The sequence below is a fragment of the Athene noctua genome, chromosome 5 (assembly GCF_965140245.1).
Source record: "Athene noctua chromosome 5, bAthNoc1.hap1.1, whole genome shotgun sequence".
NCBI lineage: Eukaryota > Metazoa > Chordata > Aves > Strigiformes > Strigidae > Athene > Athene noctua.
In genome coordinates this window covers 57,873,210-57,899,037 of record NC_134041.1, presented here as the reverse complement: position 1 = coordinate 57,899,037, position 25,828 = coordinate 57,873,210, and the positions used below count along the sequence as shown (strand labels likewise).

The window sequence follows — 25,828 nt, the reverse complement described above, 5'->3', positions numbered from 1 at the left end:
CAGGAAATAAAATAATTAGTGAAGAACATGTTAATTGTTAGCTAATCCTGTAATCCATGTTGCAGTCAGCTGGGTTTTGCCTCTCTGATACACCCAGTTTGCAGGTGCTGAGCAATGGCCCCAGCTTCCAAGCAGGTTACCTCAGGGGGTCAGTCAGTAGTGCAAGGCTCCAGGATCTGCAGCCTTCTTACAGCTGTCTTTCACACAGATTCACTAGTCTGTGGATTCACTGAATTTCAACTCATGTCAATTTAAACGTCTGTGCCAGGAACCCAACAAAGCCTAGAATTTCCTAGCTGAGAAAAGATTTTTGACACCATAAAGCATGCTGCAACAAGAAGCTACGATATCACCTATTTCTTTAAGACTGTGTGCTTACACGACACATTTAAAATGCCTACAGGTGATCTAAACCATTACCAGTTACCCCTCAGAAGGCATGGGTTTAAAGACATTCCCTCCAGACCTTCCAGGACTACAGGTGAGCATGGGGTAATACCATGCACATAGGCATTTCCCTTTGCTATTGTTTCTAGAAGCAGCCCAGAGATGTAGCAGAATTTTGTTCATTTGAAGAAAGGTAAAAATTTCACATTGGGAAAAATGAGGTTGATCTTGTTTTTTTTAAGGGTAGCTTTTTTTAAAAGGGCTATTTGGCAGGTTTCTGGGAAGTTACAGCTAGTCTTTGGAGGATGAGGAGGGGCTGTGTCAGGAGAAAGTGAGATATTCGCAGAATACAATGTGTTGTAAAGTGTTAACACATTTATTATATATTTATGGGCAGACAACTTCATATGCCCTACCATAATTTACTATACCGATGTAATTTCCATATTGTATTTCTTTAAGTGTTATGAATCAGACAATATGTGACATTAATTATTTGCATTTATCATTGTGCAAACTGACATAATGATCAGTTATGGGGTAACACATCAGTAACTGTTTACTGAAGTACAGAAGTAATCCTCCAGTTTTCTGAAATATTCTGGAATTATCCTGTGCATGCTGTATCTTCCCAAATCCTATTTTGGTCCAAATGTAACATTGTTCCATGGCCAAGAGGTGCAGCATGCGTTGCTCAACACCTGCTTCAGCAGCAATGCCATGTGTGGGTTCCATGGCAGTGGCTCTCCTCCCACCACCACGTATGGTTCACAGCTTCTTCGCCAGTTCACCCCTTTTTTGGAAATGTTTCTCTGTGAGGTTCCAGGAAATTGCTTTACGGCTGTCTCACCTCCTTTGTTCACCCATAACTGGAAACATAAGGTATTTGTCTTGCAGTTCAATGACATATGACCACTTTCAGGAAACGTTTGAAAGAATGTTGAAAGAATGCAGGATGTTTGGTCTAAAAAAAAAGAGAAGGGAGAACAGGCAGAAAAAACACCTTCCAGAATGAAGATTTCTCTGGAGACAGTGGAAATCGAGCATTCTCCATGCCAACTGAGAACAGGGCAAGAAAAAAACATGTTCATTTTCTGAAAAAATCACCTAGGATAAATATTAGAAAAAACCCCTTCCTAATTACACAGAGATGAATCTTGGAACAACACAGTTTCTAAAGTTCAGAAGAAGAGCTTAGGCAAACCTTGAGCAGGAAAGGTCGAGGGTGACATCCTCAGTGGATACTCTTAAACTAGATGATCTGTGATTTTAGGGTTCAGGCCTAGAGGACTGTCCTAGCAGACTGACAGTTACACAGCTGGAAGCATCCCTGGTGCGAGCTGGCCATCCCATCCCTCGGAGACTCCTTAGGCAGAAATGGATCTGTTATGCTCAAAGAGGCAGTGCAGAGCAAAGGAGTCCTATAGCAGCTTTGGAGGAGAGCTCCCAAGGAATGAATTTTCTTCAATTTTCAGCCTCTGTAGTTTCAGAACTGGGGTTTCCCTCTGTCTTTATGAAGCATTCAGCACAAGCCTTTGAACACCACTGAAATGGAAATATCAAAAACTGTGATCCTTTCCCACCTTGAGAAATAAGCATGTCCCAAACACTCTTATCACAAAAGCAGAAGAGACAGGCTGCGGAAACATTGTCTGGAAATTAATCTTTTAAATAGAAGTCTGAATATATAAATATCTGTGTTTGTTTGCTTTGAGTTACTGATGTTGTTTTCATCTTTGGCTAAATAAAATTTTATAACAATTTTTTTCAAGTCCAGACTGGATTTTAAAGGAAGCGTACAAAGCACATTTGTCAAATTTACTACTGGAGTAAGTGGCACCAACACTGATTTTAGTGAGTGTAGTTCCTTACTGTAGTAGCTGTCTTGGCCTAATTCAACTGGAAGCTGGGCAAATACCTCCTTTGGCCTAAATCCACCTTAATCAAAGCTTATATAAATCTCCTAATATCAATAATCCTATGTCTGCTAAACCCAGTAGTTATTTTGGTTGTACCTGGCAAGATAAAAATCATCTGTACCCAAAACCAGTGATCTGTGTTTTTTTTGCCACATCATTGTATATTAATACAATCTATCTTACAGTGATATTTATGTATGTAAATACACCTGTATATATCCGCACGTGTTCTGCATACACGCCATACCACACCATGTTTCTGTAAGCAACAGAGGTCACTGTAGTACAGGACAAAGCTCCCTTTCAGCATCCAGTAAAGGCTCCTCTGCAGGCAGATCCACACCAAGCACCAACACCTTCTGGTGTGATATTAGCTGAAAATCAGTCATGTTTCTATGATAGCAATGGGAGCAAGACATATTCACAAATAAATATTTAAAGGAAATGTCACTGTTTGGGAAACAACTGAGCAATTGCTCTGGAAATGCTGCGGTACCAGTGCCATCCCTATGGTAGTAATTGGCAGCATCAAAACTCCTTCAGTGAACAATGTGTGCGCTGGGCGGAGTGCATGCACCTTCCTATGCACCACTTCTCTCTCTGGTTTTCCCAGATGTCTTTACCAGTAACACCTTCACAGATCAGGTCAGCTCTCCTCTCTCCCAAATCCACTCATTCATTCTTCAATTAGGGCTTATTCTGGCTGCCAGTGAACCCCAAAGTGCTCCAGACACATTCCTTTTCTCCAACCAGCTCTTTTTCCTGTCATTTCTTGAATGTATTTTTTTTTTTAGCTGTAACACCCGGGGCATATCACAAAAGGAGACCCCACTGAATGTAACGCTTTATTTACCAGTCTTCCTCCCAACACTACAGCTCTCAGCCTGCCTTTGCCAGTCTGTAGCTAAGAGGAAACAAGGGGAAAACATGGCTTTGTTCCAAACGTAGGTAGTTTCCACACTCCTAACTGATTAGGAGTTCAGTATAAATCAATGTAACTCAGGGTTAAAAGGCAAGCAGAAGTGTGAACTGGTACTTTCTACTAAAGTACAACATATACACAGAGCAGAGGTTTCATAAAGTATTTGACTGTCATTTTTTTTCATGTAACTGAAATACATGCCAACATGAAATACAAGCCAAACACATGTCTCTCATGTCAACAAAACAAGTTATTAGGACATAAAATGAAAATGAAATCCATGTTCTCTATTTTTTGTACTTCAGCAACAAAGGATGTCTGGCAGCTCTAGAAAATAAAGATTACCTCCATACACTATATGTCATATTCTTCTCACTGATCATTTCCCTTGAACTTTGGCACTTACTTAATCATTGAGGTCTTTTTTCAGGAACATGAACAGCCTTTAACATGGAAGATATCTGAATGTGGAATCCTACAAACAGTAAGTTTCACCTTAAAAAATTAAAAAAAAAGGAGACATTTTTATAGCGTGTTATATCTGATCAGCATTTGTACTTTCGTATTTTAACTAGCTAAATAAAAATGATCTGTTAAGAGATGAGTATTTCTTTCCTTGATGAGACTGTCTTTCTTTTATTTAGATGGCAACAGCATCTGATGACCTCGACTTTCTCAGCAAAATTCAAATATGAATGTGTTTCAAGTATGGGTCAGAGAACCTGGATACTGAAATATGAGTCCATCTGAGAGAAACACAGGTATCAACATGTAGTACATCACAGTGGTGTTAAGGCACCACTTAGAAATGTCCTACATTCTTTAAAAAAAGTGATATCACACAAGGAGATGCATAGTGCTTGATAACCAATATGAGGTAGGAGTCTAGGACTCTGCCCCCAGTACCCAAAGCCACTATAAGCAAGTACACATCCATTGGAAGCGATCATTTATTTCCCAAAGTCTGCAATTCACAGAACTTAGCCAAAAAATACCAGGTAACTCTAATTTACAGTAGCCCAGTAGTATCTCTTAGTGTTGCTCAGACTCTCTGAGATCAATTCCTCAAACACAGCAGTGCTGACCTTGCATTCCCCAAGTAGCCCAGGAATAAAAGATGCTACATCACAATGATGCTGAGGAGCTATTTGGTGTTGAAGTTATTCATGCCAAACTTAAGTCAGAGTAAACTGGTTTGAATGGAGCCACTTGAAAGGCAGAAAGCAGGTTGCTTTCTCACTTGGCTTGATTCATTTGACTATCACCTTCCTACCTCCTTCCTTGTGGACCTGCTGATGAAGAAGTAAGCCTCCTCCACGTCCTGGGGTTGCAGATCATTCACAGCCACTATACGGTCTCCGTGATTAAACAAACATCCCAGCTGGCAAGGACCAGTCCACTGTGAGACACTGGAGTATTTGGAGGACAGACAATAAAGGAAACACATGGGATATCCAGTTACTGCTAATGGAATGGTAACAGCTGAACCAGACTGCATTTATGGTACTGCCCTCTGGAAATAACACACAGGTTGAATGGCTCTGCAACTTTTTGATCTGGTTCTAGCTGAAATTAAGCTGCTTCATCCATCCCAACAGGTCCTCCTTAAGGTGCCCATGACGCTGACATTGTAGCATGTTAACAGGTGAAACTGGTGCTAGCAAGGTCACCAGTGAAAGCTGGGAATTCCCGTCCAAAAGCAGGGTGTCACACTCACTGTAGATGCTTTAGCTCAATTGACCAAGATGATTTCTGAAGTCATCCCAAAAGAATGAAATTAAAATTTACTATCATGTGTTTTACCTATGATATAACTGCAGGGATCAGAGATCCATAGCTGTCCTGATGGGACCCTTATGGAAATTCTAGTATATCTTTCCTGATGGTGTCTGATAGACTCTCCTTGATGACAAACTATTTAGGATTAGCTGACCTTACAGACCTAGTGATCTGTTCCCTTCCAGAACAAGCCCCAAATTCTTTCAGTATGAATTTCCACTGAGAAAACTCTGTAAATTTAGATGTAGATCAAATTATTGAGGTGGGATTCCATTTCTAGTCCCTTTTGCAATGGTATTTTTGCTTCCTGCTGACAGTGGCTGAAACAAAGTGACTTGCTGTGCAAACAGTGCACCTGATGGGTGTGAATATGAGAGCAGCAGCAAAACAAAGTCTCGGTGTTGTGTGGCAGTGAAAGATCAACAGGAAGCAAAGGAGTATGCATTGAGCATTTTTTCTGTTCCATCCTCTTCATCCTAGTCATTGATATTGAATGTCTAGGGAGAGCACTAATTCCTAACGGGACTACTAAAAGGATGTATGTGCTCTAGCCCATAACACCTACTTGTGAAAATCTCTGCCTAGTACTCATTCCTAGCACTGAACAACTGCTGGGATTTATTTAGACATAACTTTGTACTCACATCCAACTCAAGTCAGCTCGAAGCCATGTTTCTCTATTCCCTTGCTATATATATGAGACATCACCATTGTGGTTCACCAAATCCAAGGTAAAACTGACTAGCAGTAATTAGGTGATTTCACACCAACATTAGAAGAATAGCTGTTGGGGTGGGACTTCATCACTAATTATTACACCTCATGCTGAGGGATCTCAATTCTATATAGTCCTTTTCAACAGCAGTTGAAATAGAAACTCATGTGCATAGTCAGAAAGAGCAGAAAGGAATCACGGAAGTACCAGCACACACTGACCCTGCCCTGTTCTGCACTGCCCAAACTGTACATGGATGTGTATGGTTGGACACTTCTGTACCTCACTGTCACTCATTCACATCTGACAAACACCGACCAACACAAGATATCCAGAACTTACCATATTTGTCCTGCTGCTTCGGTAAGTTTTAGGCAACTTACTACAGCCAGGGGGATGAAAATGTCCAATTCCTGCAGTTGGGTCTCATCTGTAACTCGACTGTGAAAGAAAACATCAGAGACCATAGAATCATAAATCACAGAAAATGTCACGTTGGAAGGGACCCATAAGGATCATTGAGTCCAACTCCCTGCTCCTCATAGGACTACCTAAAACTAAATCATATGACTAAGAGTGTTGTCCAGACGCTCCTTGAACTCTGACAGGCTTGGCATGCTCCACCACCTCAGCTGAAACCCATGAACACATCTGTCTGCAATGAAAATGGAGAAGACACTCACCTGAGCAGTATAGACAACTGAACCACTGAAAGTGGTAATGAATTTTGCCTTCTCTTGAGGGCTGGCTGCTGGCTGGTGCTGCTTTCTGGGAATTTTAGGCCTCTATTTGCTTCCAAGTCTCTTGGACATGCACTGTTGTCCTGGCATTTGGGAGGAGACGGGAGCCCATCACATCTATGCATGAGCTGGCAGCTCTCATCCAGCAACTTACTGAAGAGGAATGGTGAGAAATAATTAATTGGTTTGACCATTCCATACACTCTTGGTGTGTTTGAAGCTGGATCAAATAGCCATCAGTGAAACAAAGGATAACAAGTTCTTGTAGAATATCCAGTGGACAAAATTACAGCTAAGTAAAATAAACAATCCTTCTAAAAATGGACGATAAATCCCAAAATAAACCTTTTCAGTATTTAAAGACTGTTTAATAAGCCTGAAAACACTCCAGCTAACAACATGCCTTGACAAAGAAACTGAGTACAGATTGTTGGCCACGGCTGTACTGGCTTCTGCAGGGATGTTCCCTGGTAGATACAATAACTCAGATGTGCTTGAACTCATTTAAGGTTTATCTGATGAGCCTTATAATGCCTGGAGCCAACTCCCCTCCACACCCCATACAAGACGGGGGTTAGCAGCAAAAGCTGCTCTTGGTATATTTTAACTTGGATGGCATGGGCTTGTGAGGTTTTTATAGTAATTCCCTCCAGGGGCTCTGAAAGACACAGATGAGCTTGAATAAATCTATTGGAATAAACTGGTTTGTGGGTCTGCATTTTCAATTGCCTCCCACTTATGTAGCATAAGAGCTGACTGTCTGAGGGCAGCAGGCCATAGCTAATGGCTATTACTGTGTAGGCACACTTTCCCTCAAGTAGACTGTGCTATATCGTGGAGGTTGTAAAGTTGCCCTGTGGCGCTACAACTGTGAAACAACATTCAGGTCTGTCTTTGAGACATGCCAAACACTGTACTTTCAAAGTACATCACATCAGACCCATTCTTTGGATAGGAAAATGGAAGGAAGGAGGTGATCTACTCAGGATCACATAACTCTTACTAGAAAAGCTGGGAGCTAATGCCCCATGTCTACCTTTCTCTTTTAACCACTAGATAATGCTGTCTGCTTTGGAGAGCACCTGTCTGAAAGGTTGCTGGAGCTTGGCTGTGGTGTCTGAGTAAAGTGGAGGGCTATTATGTCATGAAATCCTAGAAAAAGTATGAATGAACAAAAGGTGCTGCATCCTGTAGTCGGAGCCTGTCTAAATGCAGTTGTTTGCAAAGTGAGTTTAAATTTTGCATTAACGAATTTGAATTTCACTCTCGTATTCCCACAAATTCTGAGCATTCTGAACCAAGACCAAAGAAGGACTCATTCAAACAAGATGCAGCTTCTAGATATTGTTATGTAAATGCCACAGATGATGGCTCTATCTGTACCACTATGTCACTTTTAATTTGCATATCCTTAATGAAGTTGTTACTTACAGTGATTTCATTGACATATAAATGTTCTCCTTTCCTGGGTTCTGCACTGGCTTCTCCTCCACAGGGACATCAGACTCAGCTGTAGGGTCAGGCTTTGATACTTCAGTAGCACACTGTTGGAAAGATATAACAATATAAGACATTACTTTCATTGTTGTGCCTACAGAAATTAATTTCCTCATTTTATTCAGTGTTCATGCTGCTTAAACCCACTGGCTGATATAGTTTGGCTTTCCCCAAGTAAGTCAGTTCCCAGAAACTGTGAGCTAGAAAGGTGAAACTTAAAAGTTAAATGTTATCTGGTATTATTGACACTTTCAGGTTGGGACCTAACCAGTTATATTCTAAAGTACTACCACTAAAATTTCATTACATTTTAATTTAAGCAGGTTGGAAAAACAGTCTTGTAATGTGAGTGTGCTTAACTTGAAGTGCTTAGATTATATGACAAAATCATATTGTTAGTGTCTTTCAGTTTGCTGTACAGTCTTGGGAGAAAGGCTGTGGTTTCTGCAGAAGACTGACCACTTAGCTTCTTCTGACCACTAATTACATGGGAAGTCTAGAGAAATTAGCCTCCCAAATTAGGTGACAAAATTTGTTTAAAATTACCAATACGATTCCTTCTGCTTCCTTGTTTCACAATGAAATGTAGATACCAAAATGTTACACAGCATTTCTAAAGTACTGCTTTGTTTTGTGCAGCTTACTGAAGCTTCAGCATAATTACATTTTAAAATAGATAAAAATAATGTACTGTTACATTTTCTAAATTAAGTTTTCACTTTCAAAAAAAAACCCAAACCCTGTTATACAACAGGCAAAAGCCATTTACAATGAAACAGTCAATTTGGGGAATTTCAACAAAATCAGCAATGTTTTTGTCAAAATGCCACTTTCTACCAGAAAGATCCTTTGAATGAGTCTAGTGTATTTTTTCTTGTACGAATGAAAGCTCTATTACCTACTGCTTTATCTACATATTTCTTTTGCAAGGTACTAGTGGTTCCTCATACCAGTTCCTCTATGGCTCATTAAATGTCTCCTGTCTCCCTGGAGCTGTTAAGAAAGCAGCAGAACTCACAACTGATAAACTACCTTTGCTAAAATATTGGTGGGAGTTTGATAATAATCTTCTTCGTCCTTTTTGATGTCTTCATCTGTGTCTGATGACAGCAGCTTTTCCTCACTTTTTCCAAGATCCTTATCCTGTTAAAATAATGGGTTTGTATTTAACAGGTTCAGTTACACAGATTGTTTAACATGTATTTATCATTCACATGGAGAAGTAACAGAATCAGCAAGTATAAACAGAAAACATGGGAAGACATGTTTCTCCTTGAAGCGAGATATGCTCAGAGCCAGCCTGTTTTAGAGACAAGGTTTCTATATTTGTGCTCCTTCTTGTATTTTTTGAGCTCCACTGCACAGGACAAAACTGGCTGCTGGTATTAGTATTTCTGGTATTACTACTCAGAGATGGATTTGTGGTAACCAGGCAGTTGCAATTGATTGCATGTCCACAACCTGTTATTTTGTTTAAAAATCAAGTGGATCAAACACTCCATGTATGAATCTGCATGCATTTAGGGTCACTTGTGTGAAAAAGTTTTTTTATTTCTGTTCAGTTCTAAAGTCCTTCCACTAGGAAAAAAATCTGTATGAAATCTAGAAGTGGATTGGGATATATTTGTCCTTTTAAAGCACCTTTTAACTGCTATCAAGTAAAGACTGAATTTGGGACTTCCCTGACTAGCGAGCAGTCTATTACCTCATACTTCTCTATGAACTAGAACATATCCCAGAGGGCTGGAGACCTGTCATTGAATTCTTTGTGTCCCGAGTAATATTCTGCCTTCCTAAATACCTCAAATACTAAGTTTGTGGCAATTTGGTAAGTCAAGCAGAAATTAATCCCTCCACCAAGTTCATCTTACTATCACAAAGATAAATTATTTATTTTTATGTCTCCTTTTTGACTTCACTATAGTGAAGTGTATGGTAATTAGTGTTTAGCTGCCTTCCAATGCAATTCTCCATGCCGTGTTTGTGATGAAACCAGTTTTTATCTCTCCACTTACATCTTTGGTTTCCATGGTGATCATTTTAATAATTGCTAAATATGCCACAGAATATATTACTGTTTTCAAGGTAAAATAAATTAAACTAATTACTCTCTTACACGTAAAGAGAAGAAACTGGCATTGAATAGAAATTAAAGATGATGAATGCATTTTTGTTCCTTCTTGGTATAAATGCCATAAAAAGCAACTCACACAGTAAGAGTCAGAACAAACCTGCAAACAGTCCTTCAAAAAGTGCATAACAAACCTACAGCAGGAACAAGCCTGGCTCCGTGGTCATGATTTAAAGTGATGAATGAGTTTCCTAGTGACTTTTCAGGGGCTTTGGATCAATCAAACAAGTAACTTAGGGAGAAGGGGAAAGAGAATGTGGTTTTACGAAGTCTTGAGATCCTCCAACTCCTAGGAAATCTCAGAGAGCAGACAGCACTCATCAGCTTCCCAAACTCAGCCTTCAATCACTGACAGTGGCTACCTTTTGCCAAATGCATAGTATTTCTCCCTGGCACTGTCACAGATTATAGGGAGAATGGGAAGGAGAGGGTTAAACTGCAGCAGCACGGTGTTTCCCTAAAGCAGTTTGCCAACATCTCTGTTCCTCAAGGTGCTTTACCACCAGAGAAGTGCAGTTAACTGCAGCTTACAGTTCTCAGCTCTACAGCTAAACAAAATCTTCAAACCTCTGTTGAACCACGATGTGGATTTACATTAGAGAGAAAGTAGATTACCGAGAAAACTGGCTGTAGCATAAGATGGCAATGATAGCTGGAGAACAACTGAGTAATATTATAGTTATAGGCTCCTTGGAGAAGGTTATGTGTTGCCCTTGGACAGAGGAACTTTTTCAAAAACTCAGGTGTGTCTGGTAGATCCTGACAAGGATGCCTAGGGCCTGAAATACAGTAATGTGCAGTACAGAGTGATGCAAGACGGGGCTTCTTATTTTGATGTACTTCAGGTATTGAGAACTGCGTATCAAACTGGCTGATACTGAACTGATACTGAACTGCTGAGTCAGATGTGGTTTGGTAACTCCAAAATGTGGGTTGAAAGGGAGCCAGGTCCCCAGACCTCTCCAGTGTCCCTGTCTGTGTGATCGGACTCAGCTGACGTTGAGAGGCCTGTGTGCATAAGGAATGGCTACTGACCAAAGAGTTTTCAAGATCTGGGCCTGGGTGAGGGAACTACTGATAAAAAGCAAAATGAATCAGATACTAGAAATGTGGAGTCATACTTCTAAAAAGAAGCAAATACAAGGGATTAATCTGGAAGTCAGCTGCCTAGACATCACTGAGCAGAGAATAGATCTGGAGATGTTAGCAGATGTTAAATTTATGAGGCAAGTGAAATATTTTAATGGAATGAATAAACATTTTTGTTTCTTGTTAGTTGTATGGCAAGGCTATTTATTTTCACACATGCTGAAAGAGAAATATGAGCTTCCTGCTATTCCCTCTGCTTCAGATTAAAAAGGTAAAATCCAACTTCCATATCTTGTAACCCTCATGGTCAGTCTGACCTAGTCTGAACAGCTGCATATAACACATGCTCTCTGAGGCATCATAACTATGAGAAGAATTAATCAATGAGACAGAAATGGCATGCCTAAGAAAGAGACAGAAGGAGAGCTTTGGTGTGCATCCAGAGCAGCACTAGTTAAAAACAGACTTAAGGGTTAACTCCATTGCATTTCACAGCTCAGACTCTCAATTGAATTATTACAGCTTCATAAAGTATGGTGCATCAGCTGAGCTGTGCTAACTGCCCATGACATGGCAATGTAGTTTGAACTATTTTCACTTCTTTTCACTAAATTTAGATGTATTGTCTCATACTTGCTGCCAGCCTATATACATGGATGGTGACTGCAGCATGTGATTTGCCACCCTGTTAGCTATGATAGCAGAACAGATTCTTTTCCCTGTATCTCAGTCACTCCAGATCATAGTCCAATGCATAAACTGCCAATAAAGATGGGTTTAAACTCAGCTGCCAAACTGCACACTGGTGTGGTGGAGCTTTGGTTGTGCCTTCTGTTCTGTTGATGCTGTTGCAAAGGCAGTAATACAGGGCAGAGGATGGGTAAAAAACATCCAAAACTCCTGCAGGTATTTGTTCGGGGAACACAGGTCAGAACATTTAGCCAATAACACATGATGACATTCATCACTGTATCTTTTAAATCATTCCTGACAGACATGGAAGCTAAATTACTTGAAGTAATATTTATGCTGACAGAAGGTCAGTCCAGAGGTGTGCCTCAATTTAACAAGCCCTTGTTCTGTAGTTCAGTTACATTGATTCAATTGCTACTGGCAGAGGCTGCAGAAAGAAACCATTTAGGAAAACTGGCACAGCTGAAAAATGTGATGGGAGGAGCAAATCCTCAAGCATTTCAACTTCAGAGTTTTCTTGATCCAGTTTGAGAGCTGCCACAAGTGGCAGTTGTTGCACAGAAACTCTGAGGATCTGCCTTCAAGAAGCAAAGTAAACAGAGGATATTTCAAGCAAGTTCTTCGGTTATTTTCAGTGCTAAACAAGACAAGAGACTAAATCTTTAGGAAACTTTCATAGTGAAAACCAACGCAGTGTGCTGGGAAACTAGGTGGATAATCTGTAGTTACAGATACTCAGGTGAATTACAGATACTCAGGTCACCTCTGCAGACTGAACAAGTCAAGAGCTGTTTGATTTGTTCTGCTCACCAGCCTTGGACAAACTCCTCTTGGTGAGTCACACTGAGCCTGATGAAGGCCAGGATCTGAATTAGGCCTGTTCTTGTCTTCTGAAGAACCATTCTCCTATATACAAAAGAAAAAAGTTGACTCCTCTTAAAAGATACACTGGAGGTGCTTCACCTGCATTTAGCTTCCTCTAGATGGGCTGTTTGCATACACCTTTGTGACTAGAGAAAAACCTACAATTCCTTGGCTGCTATTCAGCCTGTTGCCAGAGGACAGGGACTGCAATTGCTCTGGGACAGCAGCAATGCTTTCCTTCCTTTCTATTTAAATATTGAGGGGAAGATCTGGAAGGCACAGAGGAACCGGACCTGAACTCCCCTCTTAACTTTACATCATGGAGAGAGACAATGAAAAGCACAGTCATGAACCAGGAAGAATGTGGCTAGCAGCTGCCAAAACAATCATCACATGGCTTTGCAAAGGCATGCCAAAGCAAATCGGGGGCTTACTTCATGCCCACTAATCTTTGCCAATCAGTTGAGACGGCCAGTGAATATCGTTTCTGACTGCCATCAACACCTGCCTTTATTTACATGCTGACTGTCCTCAAAAATCTTTCCTTTGTGGGGACTCTCTGATCTTATCATCCAGGTCCTACTGAGGAACCCCACCAGAGAGCAGAACAGACCACCTGGGCACCCATAGCACAAGCTTTGTAGAACTTTTGATGGAACAAAGCAACTGTACAAATCAAATTTCACAGTCACCCCTAGGAGCAAACTCACTATTAAGGATGGCTAAACTGATTACCTCCTGGTATCTTTGCCTTTCCGAGAAACTGGTTGTACCTACAGAATTCAAGAATAGTGGCAAAGAGGAGGGCCGGCTTCTGACTTCTGGATTTGGAAGATCTTGGTTCTAGAAACAAGATAACAGTAGTGTAAGAAGACAGGTACCTGATGGGCATGGGCTACATTGTACCAACACATCTGACTAGTCCAAATTTTACTTCTTAATGGCTCAGAGACATTGTCTACATGGCATTTTTCAGGCAGACATAAATTTGCCCTGCTGGCACTTTGAGCTGACTGGAAGCTGCAGGGATGTAAGTAGCTTCGTGGTGAGTCTGAACTAGTAGGCCTGGCTGGCTGACAAGGTGCAGAAACTTGGGCCTGGGCTTGAACTACCAGAGCTTCTAGCTGGTTCATAACATTGACAGAATAGATTGGACTTGTTTGTAAAACAGCATGTAAATATAACCAAAAAGCACATGGCAAGAATTACACACATTTTCATTCTGATGCATCAAAGGGGCAACTCATTGAAGCATAATGTCAATCATGTCCTAATTTGCATGTGGCTTACTCTTCAAAGAGAGTCCTTCAATGTAAAATCAATCCCTGTGCAGACAGACCGTGCAATGCCTGCTTAATGCATAAAGCCAGGTTACAGGATTTACATGGAAAATGAATTTCTGATTAACCAAGGCAAGAGTCAACTTGCAAGGCCAAAATCAGAAAAATTCCTTTGCACAGGTTTCTAGTGAAACTTCTTTCTTTCTAAAATCAAGTGTAGTAATGTGTCACCTCGGGGCAGAATCCACCTCTTCTGGCCTCCCTGTAGACTGAAGATAACACATCAACCCAGTCCTCTGTTTCCTGCCTGCAGGTTGGAATAAAAGAAATGAAAACCCACTCACAGGTAAAACACAAGGAAAACCCATCTGCCTACCCACTTCTTCCTATGGGGCCAAAAATAACACTTCCTGAAATCAAAGGGGAAAATCTGCACCTTCCTTTCAAGAGAAAGTGCTTGGGTGGCCTTAGCCAGATGGCAAAGAGAGGTGCAGCCCAGGACTGAGAGCTAAAAGGTAGCTGTGTGTGCATGTGCAAGAGACGTGGAGGGGGAGAGTGATGGAGAGGTGGGACAGTACTTTTTGCTTCATTTTCTGTGTGTAATGCTTGTTCTGCCAAGTCCTGCCATAAAGACAGCTAACGAGGCTTGAGAATCTGTTAGGGCGAGCAGGATGAGAAACATGTCATTGAAGGACCCCCTGAAGCCCTGTTTCATGCTTGTGGTGAATTTAGTTGGATAAATCTGGAACCCTTGCCACCAAGTGTGGGCTGTGAGAGCAGTGCCCTGGGGGAGGGCGTGGGGTGGCACGCTCAAGTAACACACAGGTATGTGTTTTTGTGTTTTTCTTCTGCGCTTATCAGCATTTCACACATCATCTTGCATAAAGGCAGAAAAACCCTTCACATGTTTGTGGCTGAGAAACTGAAGAGGAGAAGCTGGGAAGCAGCAGCAGAGGAGCACTGTGCCAAATGTCCTCCCTCACTTAACCAAGCTTTGGCTGATCACCTCGACAGCAGCAGTTTCTGCCCTTGCTGAGGGCTGGATTGCAGCCTGCGAAATCAGGGAGCACACCACTCTGCTGCAGTAAAGGCCCCAGTCATTCCTTTTGGGATCTGTTTTCCCTCAGAATTTTCCCCTTCAGTCTGCTTCCCTTGATTAACAACCTACTTTCCAGGGCAAGATTATTTCCTGTGATTTATCCATAAGAAGCAGAAGCTTTCCTAACTCCCAGGAGCTGCTGGGTGAGAAGGCAAAGTTCTCTGCTCTTCCCTGACCCTTAACCGGTGCAGTCTGAGATGGCACTGCCTCGTTGAGGTACTGCTGCTGCCATCCCCACTCCCAGCCACATGCTCCTGCTACTTTCACATGTCAGATGTTGTAACAGTGTGGCTGCAAGGAAGGTTAGCTCACCTGTCTGAACCAGCAAAAATTAAGCCATGGAGGAAAAAACAGCATAGAAAACTGCAGTTTTCCATTGGATCAACCAGATAAATCGTTTCATCTCAGAGCTGCACCATCAGCTGCTGAGACACAGGAAGGGATGGGAGCGGCTCTGAAGGAGCAGGATCTTGCCTTGGGGCAGTGGCTTAGTGTTACACCAGTATAACTGTAAAGTTATGTGGCATTTGCAAATCTTTCTATGCTTACCTGCTGCTCCCAATGAGGTAGTAACATCTGTTTCCAGTACTGATGGACATCACCTGTTCAGGAAGGCATTTAAACATCTTCCTCACCATTTCCATAATATCAGAGTTGCTTATGCCAACTTCGACATTTATGATTCTGTTAAGATAACCATATCAAACATCCTATATAATTATACATACATATCTACAAACATATATACACACATACATACATCTGTGTGTGTATATGCATATTTTAGTCTAAGCACAGCATAACATGATGAGATCTGCATGGGAAAAGGTAAACATTTTTCCTCAGAAAATATTATCAAGAAAAATAAGTGCACACATTCAAACCTGATGGTCTTTCAATGAACAAAACTTCCAAGAAAAAAAATAAAATCAACTTTTGCAAAGACTTGTGTCCAGATTTTGGATCCTCATTTCTGAAAAAAGGAGCTGCTGGTCTAACACAGAATCTTGAAAAGAAATGATTGAAAGAAAAATTCCTGGCAGATGTTTTTGAACCACTACAGAATAATATGTTTGATTTGAAACTAATTGTATATTAGCAGTGTTTTAATGGAGGGGAAGAGGAACAGACAAGAAGTACGCTTAATGGATACGTAAATGGAAGCATTACTTCCATTAACTTCCAAGAAGTTAAATTAGTAAAAATAATAACAAGAGTAATCACGGTAATAATGTAACCACATGTCACTGAGCAAGTTGGAACTTTGTTGAAAGCTTCCCAGTGTAAATTCTTTTAATGGAAGATGCACAGCAGCAATGCAAATCCAGTGACCTCCATGCCTAACAGTTCCAGGAGCCTGGAGCGTTAAGCTCCAGACCTGGCTGGTAAAATCTTTACATTTCCTTTTACATTTACTGTTTTTCTTCTATGTATCTATCTCATACCACATGTGACACGGTAAAGGGTGCTAGTACAAAGCAAATGACACTTAGCCTTGCTGTAGTGGGCACTGTGCTGAGAGGAATGAAATGACCAAACCAAATGAGCCAAGTAGAGCAATTTTTTGGCGGAGTAAGAGGCAGTGAGGCAGCCAGCATGAGTCCAAGGGGCTACGTGACAGCCAGGAGACTTCTGCACAACTTGCAAAGTACTTTGTAAAGCTGTAAGGTGGGAAAGGTTGTGTGCCACAGTTAAGAGTGGCATAGCCTGTCCTTACTTGTATGTGAGAGAATGCATAGCACTGTCCTCACAGGAGATAAAATATCTTCTACTACAGGAATACAGCCTTTGGGATCACAGGGCCAAGATATCTGGTTTGCAGATACCACATCACCACAATTACTTACATAAATGCATCAAATTTCATTAAAGCAATTTAGGATTTTTACTTCTACGTATATCATACACTGTAAGTTGCACCCAAAGCCTACAAAAGTCCAAGGGACTCTTTTCTGGACTTTAGTGGCATTTGGATCAAGCACCTCAATCAGGAACAAGTGTCTGTACAATCAGTGGCCATTTAAGAATGTTGATACATGACTTAAAATAAAAAGGTGATGCATTTGAGTTACATACTGATCAACAGCTATGGAGCCTTTGATGTTCTGGCCTTTTAGGTACTTCAGGATGTAATTGCCCTTGCTGGATTTGGACAGGATGAAAAAACGTCTTTTCCAGGAATTCTGCCAAAGAGAAAGTAATTTGTCTCTCATTAAATTTCAGGATAGCAGAAATAATAGATGCTTGTTGAGGGATTGCTGAAATATGTCTAATTTGTGCTAGCATACCTGTGAGCCAAAAAGTTGAAGAGGTGGTGATTTGATGAGGAATCCGTGCTTGCAGACTCCATCTTCAGGGCAAAATGTATTTTGAGTTCTCACTAATCAAAGAGAAATGAACGGCATCGTTACTTAATTTGTTGCCAATTAATCTCTTACAAAAGACCTGCTTGAACTTGAAATTGTTGCTGAGCACTGGGTTTCTATGTTTAAATGGCCATAAAGTACATTACAATTAGAGAAGACAAACACAAATCAAGGCTAAAAAATATAGTGCCAGGCCATGCTTCCCTGATGTCAATGTTACTGCTGACAAGTGGCTCAAATGGTAAACACATGATAGTGACAGTGTAGGGGGCTCATAAAATATCAAGAGCCTCTCTCTTATTTAACTGGTCTTACTTAACTTCTGGAGTCTGGTCTTATTTAACTTCACAATTAGTGATCTGAAAGACAGTAACCAGCCCCCAAAATGAAATTTGTAGATATCATTCAATTTGGATAGGTTGCAAACACAGCTAAAGATAGATCATCTTATAACGTGAATCATGATGTGACAACAGAAAAAAGTCTGACATGTACAATATGAGTGAAAACCTTGGGGGAAAAAATGCCTGACTGTATTTGTTCACAATCCTGCCTACTCTGTGGCCAGCGGTAGTTTAAGATTCACATTTCTAATCACTAGTGGATTTATGATCAAAATCTCAGTTTTATTAATGTACTTTAACAACCAATGAAAGGAGTGGCAATCTCTTTCAATTTTTTAATCCATAAACTGTGTATGGGAAATAAGATTTTTTAAGAATCCAGACTGAAAGGAGCACAGTCAACCTCATTTTGGATCTTTCTGTAAGGGACAGTAGGGAATATACCTAAGTTCTGTGAAACATAATATGACAAAACTTTGTGGTAATACAAGAATTGCTTGGTTCTGAAATCCCATTTACTACTGACTTCAGCAGAGGTAAGGCTTCCTCATCAGTGCCTTGGAGATACTGACTGTATCTTCCAGTTACCAGTTAATTTTTAAGGATTTTAATGTTTTTCATGAATGTCAGTTCAACCTCTGTGTCAGGGTCAAGAAAAATTCTGCATTTAGGACAGCCTCTTTAAGGAAGGAAGCAGAGAGGCAGAAGTAACACACAATGTAAGTCCAGATGAGAGCTCCAAATTTTTCAGTATGCTGTTTTCCCCTGCTTTTCATATATTGTTTACCACAAAATCACTGGCAGGTGGAGGGCGAGGAGAATGTTATCATATATTTATAAGAATGGGTTGAAATCTGATTCAACCTTACTACTGACAAATCTTAGTAAATGAAATTTTGTACCTGCAGAATTTCTTTTGCTTGAAGAAGCCATCCTGATTGTTTCTTCTACACAGATAGCAAAGAGATCAAAAGCCTTGAAGCTAATCCCTTTCACTTTGCTTGCTGCTGAGCAGCATTTCACTGTACACACAGTTGCCTGAGAAAATAACAAATATCTCACAATTGTTTATTTTCATAGTAATGATTAAACGATATAAAATAAGCATAAACATCTATAATGAACTATGTAAACAATTATAATAATTATTACTCATTTAAGCAACTATTATACATCATAATATTTTATATTATAAAGTAAATTAGACATATGCTATCATATTTATTCTACTGTAATTGTAAAATTGCAAATAATTAAAATGATGAATTTATATAGGCCAAATAGATGATCTGCCTAGGAAGTGGTGAGACATGCCAACAGAATTTCATCTTGCCCCTTCCTTTGCACTAGAGACACCAACTGTAACCTAGGAATATTGCATCTGATATATGTTTCTGACACTGCCTTAGCCCTGTATAAAATACTCATAGCTTGGCCTAAAGAGTTTAAAATCTATTTAAAAAATCTAGTCATAATACTATGGCAATTACAACCATTTGCAAGTCTGTAGCATCCTTAATACAATGCCCTCAGAACAATTTATAAACAGTGATGAAATAAACTTCACAGCTTTCTAAGAGGTGGATTAGTACTATGACTTTTCAGAGGGGTAAACAGAAAGTATCTGTTTTGATTTATGTCAACTTATTTTTGCAATGTCTCCTCCAATGTTGCCAGGGAAATGGGAATCTCACTGTAAAACTGAGAAGTTAAATAACCTGTTCGCTGGCATAGCCAGGCTGTGGCAGCCACTGGAATAGATGCTGGCAGGGAGGCAGAATGCCCCAATGCATTTCCATGGGCTTCTCTGAAGTTTTGTTAAATAACCCTTTAACAAAACATGCAGGCAGCGATCTGTGGGATTTGATAAGTGCAGGAACACAGAGATGGAGCATTTAGAAGATAAAAGGTGGGTTTGGTTAATAGGCCTCCACTGGGTTTTTTTTGAGCTAATTTGCCTTTCAGTGCTTTCCTTTGAATAGGAACACCATTTGGGTGTCAGGGTAACAGAGCCAGATGTCCAAAGCACTGATATTTCTTTGCAATTTTTATGTGACCTCTACAGTCCTCCCAATTTATTGCATGCAGGGCACAACGTTTTGCACATTGGACAGTTTTTTATTATCTCACCATTCCTTACTTGTTTATTTAAAATCAGATCTAGTTTCTCTCATTTACTTACATTTCCGATTTGTAATACCATGTCTGTAACATCATTTAGGAAACTTTTCACAAGTTTCCCTTTGCCTTATGCCAAAGCTCTCATTCCTTGAAAAATCAAATCCTTTCCTTTTAGTAACTTGGCTTGTCTGTTAGCTACAGCAAGGTTACACAATCTTCAACATGTGTGCCATCTGAAGCTGCAGAGCCTCTTCTGGGAAAATCCGAAGGACTGCAAGTTCTGTGCTCTAGTTCTTTGCTGAGCTCCCTGGCTGGACTGAGAGATCTAAGGGGTTTCCTTTGCTTCTGCTTCTTCAGAGATTTACTCCATGGTGCCAGAAGTAAACACGGTCAGAAATGGTGGACAGAAATGGTCGGTTATTTTCTGGCCTCACTCACCTACACAAGATGGGTTACACACGTAATTTTACTTCTGACACAACACTTCCATACCTCCTGTTCCAGGCAATACCATGCTGTAAATGAGAACGATCCACTGCAAACTTAAGTCCACTGGAGATCTCTGCAGAGCATTCCTGCCTGTATTTTTATGTGTTTTGTTGTGGGTTTTTCTTAGGGAAACCTCTGCAATTTTGCCTTTTTGGAAGAAAGATTTGTTGTACAAATTCTGTGACAGACTGTTATAAAATTTACTGCTAGGGTTTCATCTATTGCCTACCAAAAAAAAAAAAAAAGGACAAAAGCAATTTTTGAAACTAAAAATGTCTGCACACAAAGTCAAATTGTTAGTGTCAATAGTAGGGGCACACACCTGGGGTTGCAGTGAATGGCAATGTAATACTCTTTTCAATGTGACTGACAGAGTCACTGCGACTAGCAAATGATGCCATTCTTGCAAAACAATATTCCAAGAGCCTATAACAGGATAAAAGTCTCTTCTAGGTTTCCGTAAAAGTCAAGGTTTGCAGGTGGAAAGACAAAAACCTATGAGATTACAGTTGTGCTATCTCACTGCATTTTGGAAAAAAGTTTTAATCATCTTCTCTCTTTAATGGAAAGCAACATTTTGAAAAGGTTATGTTTAAGTCAGAATAGACAATGCCAATTCCATGTTTATCCCCCCTCAGAGTTTTGTATGCCTGGCATGAAGAGATTTGATTGCTTTCAACCTTTTGAAATGCAATGAGGCATTTCTGTCAAAAGGCTATTACAAAACTTCAAAAATACAGTACCAAGATAAGGAAAACAAACCGTTACTACTTACATGCAAAATGTCTTTATGGTGTAGAAGGTTTTAGAGAAATACACTTTTAAGTATTTCTGGATTCCCTGTATTGCCTCCCGCAGCAAAACACGATGTGTCCTTGCCCTGCATTGTGACTGCCTTCTTATAGTCCGTGTATAAATACAAACATCCTGAAATATGACCCACAAGGAAATTCCTGTTTCTGCCATGGGAAGCGAATTAAAGACTGTTCTGAAAGGGGAAATCCAGAAGATTAATATTCACTTACAAGCAATGAAAAATTATGTACATTTGAGGCAGCCATAAATGTCTCCCATGCAGAAAAAAGTCTGGCTTTTGTTGGTTCAGCTTTCTAAACAGTCCCTTCATTTCCCCTGAGCTGTGTCTAAAATATAATATCCACCCATGACCGGAAGATAAAGCAACATTAAGAACCCTGAAAGATCATACAGTACCATAAAATGTAACCAAGTTCAGATTTAAACAACAGCATTTACTAAAACATACAATGGTGAAGCAGGATTTTTTTATGCTACCTATGTAATAACTGTGCTTTCATTGTAGGGTCAGGTCTGTCTTGGTTATATGTGATTTTTCTCTCCAGGAACATCCAGCAAATCATTAATGATAATGATTTTACACACTAAACCATTTGGCTAGTCCTGCAGATGACAAGGGAATTGCTGTTAGACAGAAAATAGTTATAAATCGGATCAGGAAATAAGCTAAAATGCCCTACAGCTTACAAGTCACTGTTCAGCTGTCCTTGCTCCAGTGAAAGAGTCAGGCTTCCTCATTCCAAACGGGTTCCTTCAGACTCCTGGGCTGGCACAGCGCTCAGTGTGTAAACACCACCAGTCAGACATGATGTCTGCCGGTGGGAAATTTTCTTACTCTTAATGTTTTTTGGACACTATCTAAAGTAACGCTCCATCTAGCAGAGACACTGGTCCTGAGATAAAGGAATGCTTTGCTCCTTTTCTTTCACTGCTACTTTATCTTTCCAAGTTGCTTTCCTCTCTGGCAGTGTTCTTAGGTAGTTTATGCTGATCTTTGTGCGTTTCATATCCTAGAACTAGCCCAAAGGTTGTTTAAGATTCAGCCTCAAATTCTTCCTTTCATTGTAAGTCAGTAGGCAGAATTGCTGTGCTCCTTTGTGCCATACTATCATCCTGTTCCAGGAAACCTTTGGTCTACCAGGAGACCTCTTGCAAATGTTGAGAGTGCCTTGTTGGCTTGCCATATTAGAACACTGAAGAGCTTCAAATAACATTACTACTTTGCCTTTTTTCTTAGACAGACTGCTACCACTTCACCTACTAGTTGGAAATTCCCAAGCTGTCCTTATTTAGTGTCCGTCATGGTAAATGTACAACAAAATCTGATAAAGACCCACTCTGTCCACCTTTTTTTTTTAAAAAAACTTTTAGACATTATGCCCAACAGGGAGAACAGCTTTCCCTACTCATAGAGGAAACTCCCTAATAGTAACTCCTCTGATTCTTTCTCAGCAGTTCCTTGTAGGCTGGACCACGGACTATTTCTGGTAATTCTCGTATTTTCACAGTACTTCTAAGTTAAGATAAATTTGCGATAGCTTTTTTCAAATAAAATACAGTTTGCAAAAAACCTTTAAGAAAAAAGCACCACAGAAGAGGGAATGTGCTCCTTACCTGTTATTCTGTTACATTCCTTGGCATTATTTTAAAAACTTAAATGACATGTTTCAGAGTCCCTACTTGCTGCTTTATTGTTCCCAAGGCTCTCTGGCTTCAGATATGAATAAAAGGATAGTTTTGGAAATGGGAATATTGTTAACAAATTTAAAAACAGGCTAAACTTTAAGCAAATAAACAGTAATGCACTATAAAGACATGAAAGAGCTTCCAGAGAAGGAACAAATACTGAAATGTTGACTGGACACATTTCTCATGGTAAAACAGGAATATCTCCAATGCCAGAAAATAGTTTAAGATGGAGCTATTTGGGAGAAGTAATAGGAAGAACATTTTCATCTGAACTGCTAGACCAGTGTACAGTTTACTGTATAAAGACATTTTATACACAGGGCAAGATTAAGTGCTGGTAGATCAGAGTATTTAAATTAAATTATTTTCAGTGATTTTGGTTTACTCTAAGAAAGGATGTGGCCTGCCTAACCCAGGTGACCCAACGCCAGCTTACTATTCTAAACTACTATTCAACTGACACTGTAAACCTCATCTTGAAAAGATGCTGAAGATCTGCATTCCTGGCTGAGAAAGGTTTTGGGATGTATTTTGTTTGGTTTTCACTTCACCAGATTGAGTGACAAATATGCAGATATTCATAGGAAATTTAAAAAAAAGGTCTTTATTGATTTCATACTCAAGACTTCCATAAAACAATCATTTAATTCAAACAACTGTAAATTTGACTTATGAAAATATAATAAAATATATTCCTCACTATGCCACAGTATTTGTAAGAAAATAAACTTGGTAACTTGGCTTTAATAATATGCACTTAGTTTCTTGGAAGATTTCAAAAGAGTATAGAGTTCATTAACTGGGAAAAGGGTGGAACACTAATCATTTATCAGTTTAATCAAATTACTAAACTTACTTTTTTGAGCTAGCTATCAACTTTAAAGAGCATATAAAAAATAGGAATATAAACATCACCGACATAATTCCAAAATACAAAATCAAGACCGCACAGTAATTAAAAAGGCACTTTTGGTTTCTGATTCAAGTAAGTATTTCCAGTCCTGGCAAAACTCCTCACAAATAGAAGTTATATCTAAACATACATTTGTTACTGGAACATACAATTCTATCTTTTCAACATTAAATTTTAATGATTTATAACAAAGCCTTGGCATTAACTTTCTGCTGGTTCAAAACTTCTGAATCAACAAGCAGAGAGTTTTATTTCTGCAAGCAGAAGAACTGCAATACCACTGTTACAGGCTGTTCTATCAGTTAATTATAATTTGCAAGGCAAAAATCTTTACAATGGTGCTTTAGTAAGGCATCATCCAATTACAGTTTGCCAATCTTTAACAAAGAGTTTCATTTTGATTTTTCTATTTGTTACATTTCCATACTATTCAGGTAAATCATCTACAAATGCTGACTTTTTATTTATCCATCCCATGCTAGGGTGATAACTAAGTAAATTGACTTCCAGATTAAGCACAGAGCAACCATTAGTCTTCATTAATAATGCTCATAAAAAGGAAATGAATATATTAGACTAAGAAACACCCTTTTAAATAGAATCACAGAATCAGCTAGGTTGGAAAGGACCTTGAAGATCATCCAGTCCAACCATTAACCTAGCACTGACAGTTCCCAACTACACCATGTCCCTCAGCGCTAAGTCGACCCGAGTGTTAAACCCCTCCAGGGATGGGGACTCCACCACCTCCCTGGGCAGCCCATTCCAGCTACAAACAGCTACAAATAGTTTCATCACTGGACATACCCATAATATGATGGTCTTTGGAAATTTCCAAGGAAGTTACAGTTCCATGAGCTAACGGTGAAAGAACAGTCTCAAGATTTAAGTTTTTTGGTCTTAATTTATAATCTGTTTTCTGGAATAAACCCTTATGGGTCAGGTAGCTGACTTTCAGAACATCTTCGATATCCATAAATCATGACAGCCACACTAAGGGAAATCAAGATACAGTAATTAATATTAGCTGTCAGGTTGGCCCACAGCATTTATTTCTTCTTTAAAATCTTGCATGTTGTCCGTTCATCACATACCCCAGTTTATACAATATAAAAATCTACTGTAATTACATTTCTGTTATTAAGAATGTGTTACTCTGGTTTATAATCAAATCTCCACCCAAAACTATATCCTGATCTTTCGTCACTGGCAGCATTGAAATACACTTTCAGAAGTAAAGTTCCTTAGTGAGCATAGAGACCACGCAGGGAATCTGCTTCTTCTCACTGAAGCGTGGATCATCAGACTGTGATTCAAAATTTGTGGCAACCACATAGTTGACCCGTGTGAGGATCTGCATGATCTCAAGTTGTTTACCATGCTCATTTAGCACAGAGCACAGAGACTGAACAAACCAGGAGCCTCTTCCAGGATTTCTCCAGGAGTAATAACCTTATAGGAAAGACAGATAAGAAAGTACATGGGGTTATTCTTCCTCTTTTTTCTTATTATCTTGTGCTGAAGAATGGAATGGCAGAGATATATACTAATTTGTGTGAAAGATTCTGGGCAAAAAGTACCAATGCACATACAGTAAATTTAGTTCTTATCACTTGTGTCACATATTCTATTTAATTAAAATGGAAAATAATGTGTAGTAACTCTTCAAACCTGATACTACTAAAGTACCATTCTACATTTTTGCATTTGGGAAACTGCACGAAGTAAGATTTCATGCTCTTCCTCTCTAAGAATAAGTTTCGTGTCGTAAATGTTCCTGTTCCTGCCTTCATCACATATGCCACACCCTCACTAAGCTGGGACACGGAAGGGCAGGATTCCCAGAAGACAGTATTGCCTTTGCCACCTGTAATGTCTGCCTTCTCACGTGACAATTCTGGGCTTTCTCCCACTTCCACTACAGCCAGTGTAAAAGGGGTGGATACTACACACTGGCCCAACATATGCTGGGCCT

At 39.7% G+C, this 25,828-nt stretch overlaps 1 protein-coding gene across 6 annotated transcripts in view; it reads right to left on the bottom strand.

The window, feature by feature from the left end:
* Positions 1-805: 805 nt before the first annotated feature.
* LOC141961144 (caspase-7) overlaps positions 806-25,828 on the bottom strand; it is a 48,693-nt gene continuing 23,670 nt past the window's right edge. Inside the window, exons 1-17 of one of the 6 annotated variants that reach the window (XR_012633733.1) lie at positions 24,661-25,065; positions 21,211-21,423; positions 18,728-18,863; positions 17,404-17,495; positions 17,192-17,298; positions 15,665-15,799; positions 14,248-14,323; positions 13,472-13,579; positions 12,683-12,778; positions 8,992-9,102; positions 7,894-8,006; positions 6,406-6,615; positions 6,065-6,163; positions 4,502-4,637; positions 3,635-3,723; positions 1,592-1,932; positions 806-1,351 (exon numbers count right to left, since the gene is read on the bottom strand). Coding sequence is in view for 3 of the 6 variants with exons in the window: in XM_074907779.1 (XP_074763880.1) it covers positions 3,655-3,723; positions 4,502-4,637; positions 6,065-6,163; positions 6,406-6,615; positions 7,894-8,006; positions 8,992-9,102; positions 12,683-12,778; positions 13,472-13,579; positions 14,248-14,323; positions 15,665-15,799; positions 17,192-17,298; positions 17,404-17,495; positions 18,728-18,758 (1,383 nt within the window). In the remaining 3 variants the exon portion in view is untranslated. Of the gene's footprint in view, positions 1,933-3,634; positions 3,724-4,501; positions 4,638-6,064; positions 6,164-6,405; positions 6,616-7,893; positions 8,007-8,991; positions 9,103-12,682; positions 12,779-13,471; positions 13,580-14,247; positions 14,324-15,664; positions 15,800-17,191; positions 17,299-17,403; positions 17,496-18,727; positions 18,864-21,210; positions 21,424-23,528; positions 25,306-25,828 lie in introns of those variants that run through there. The other 5 variants (XM_074907779.1, XM_074907780.1, XR_012633735.1 and 2 more) reach the window with 5 other exon arrangements.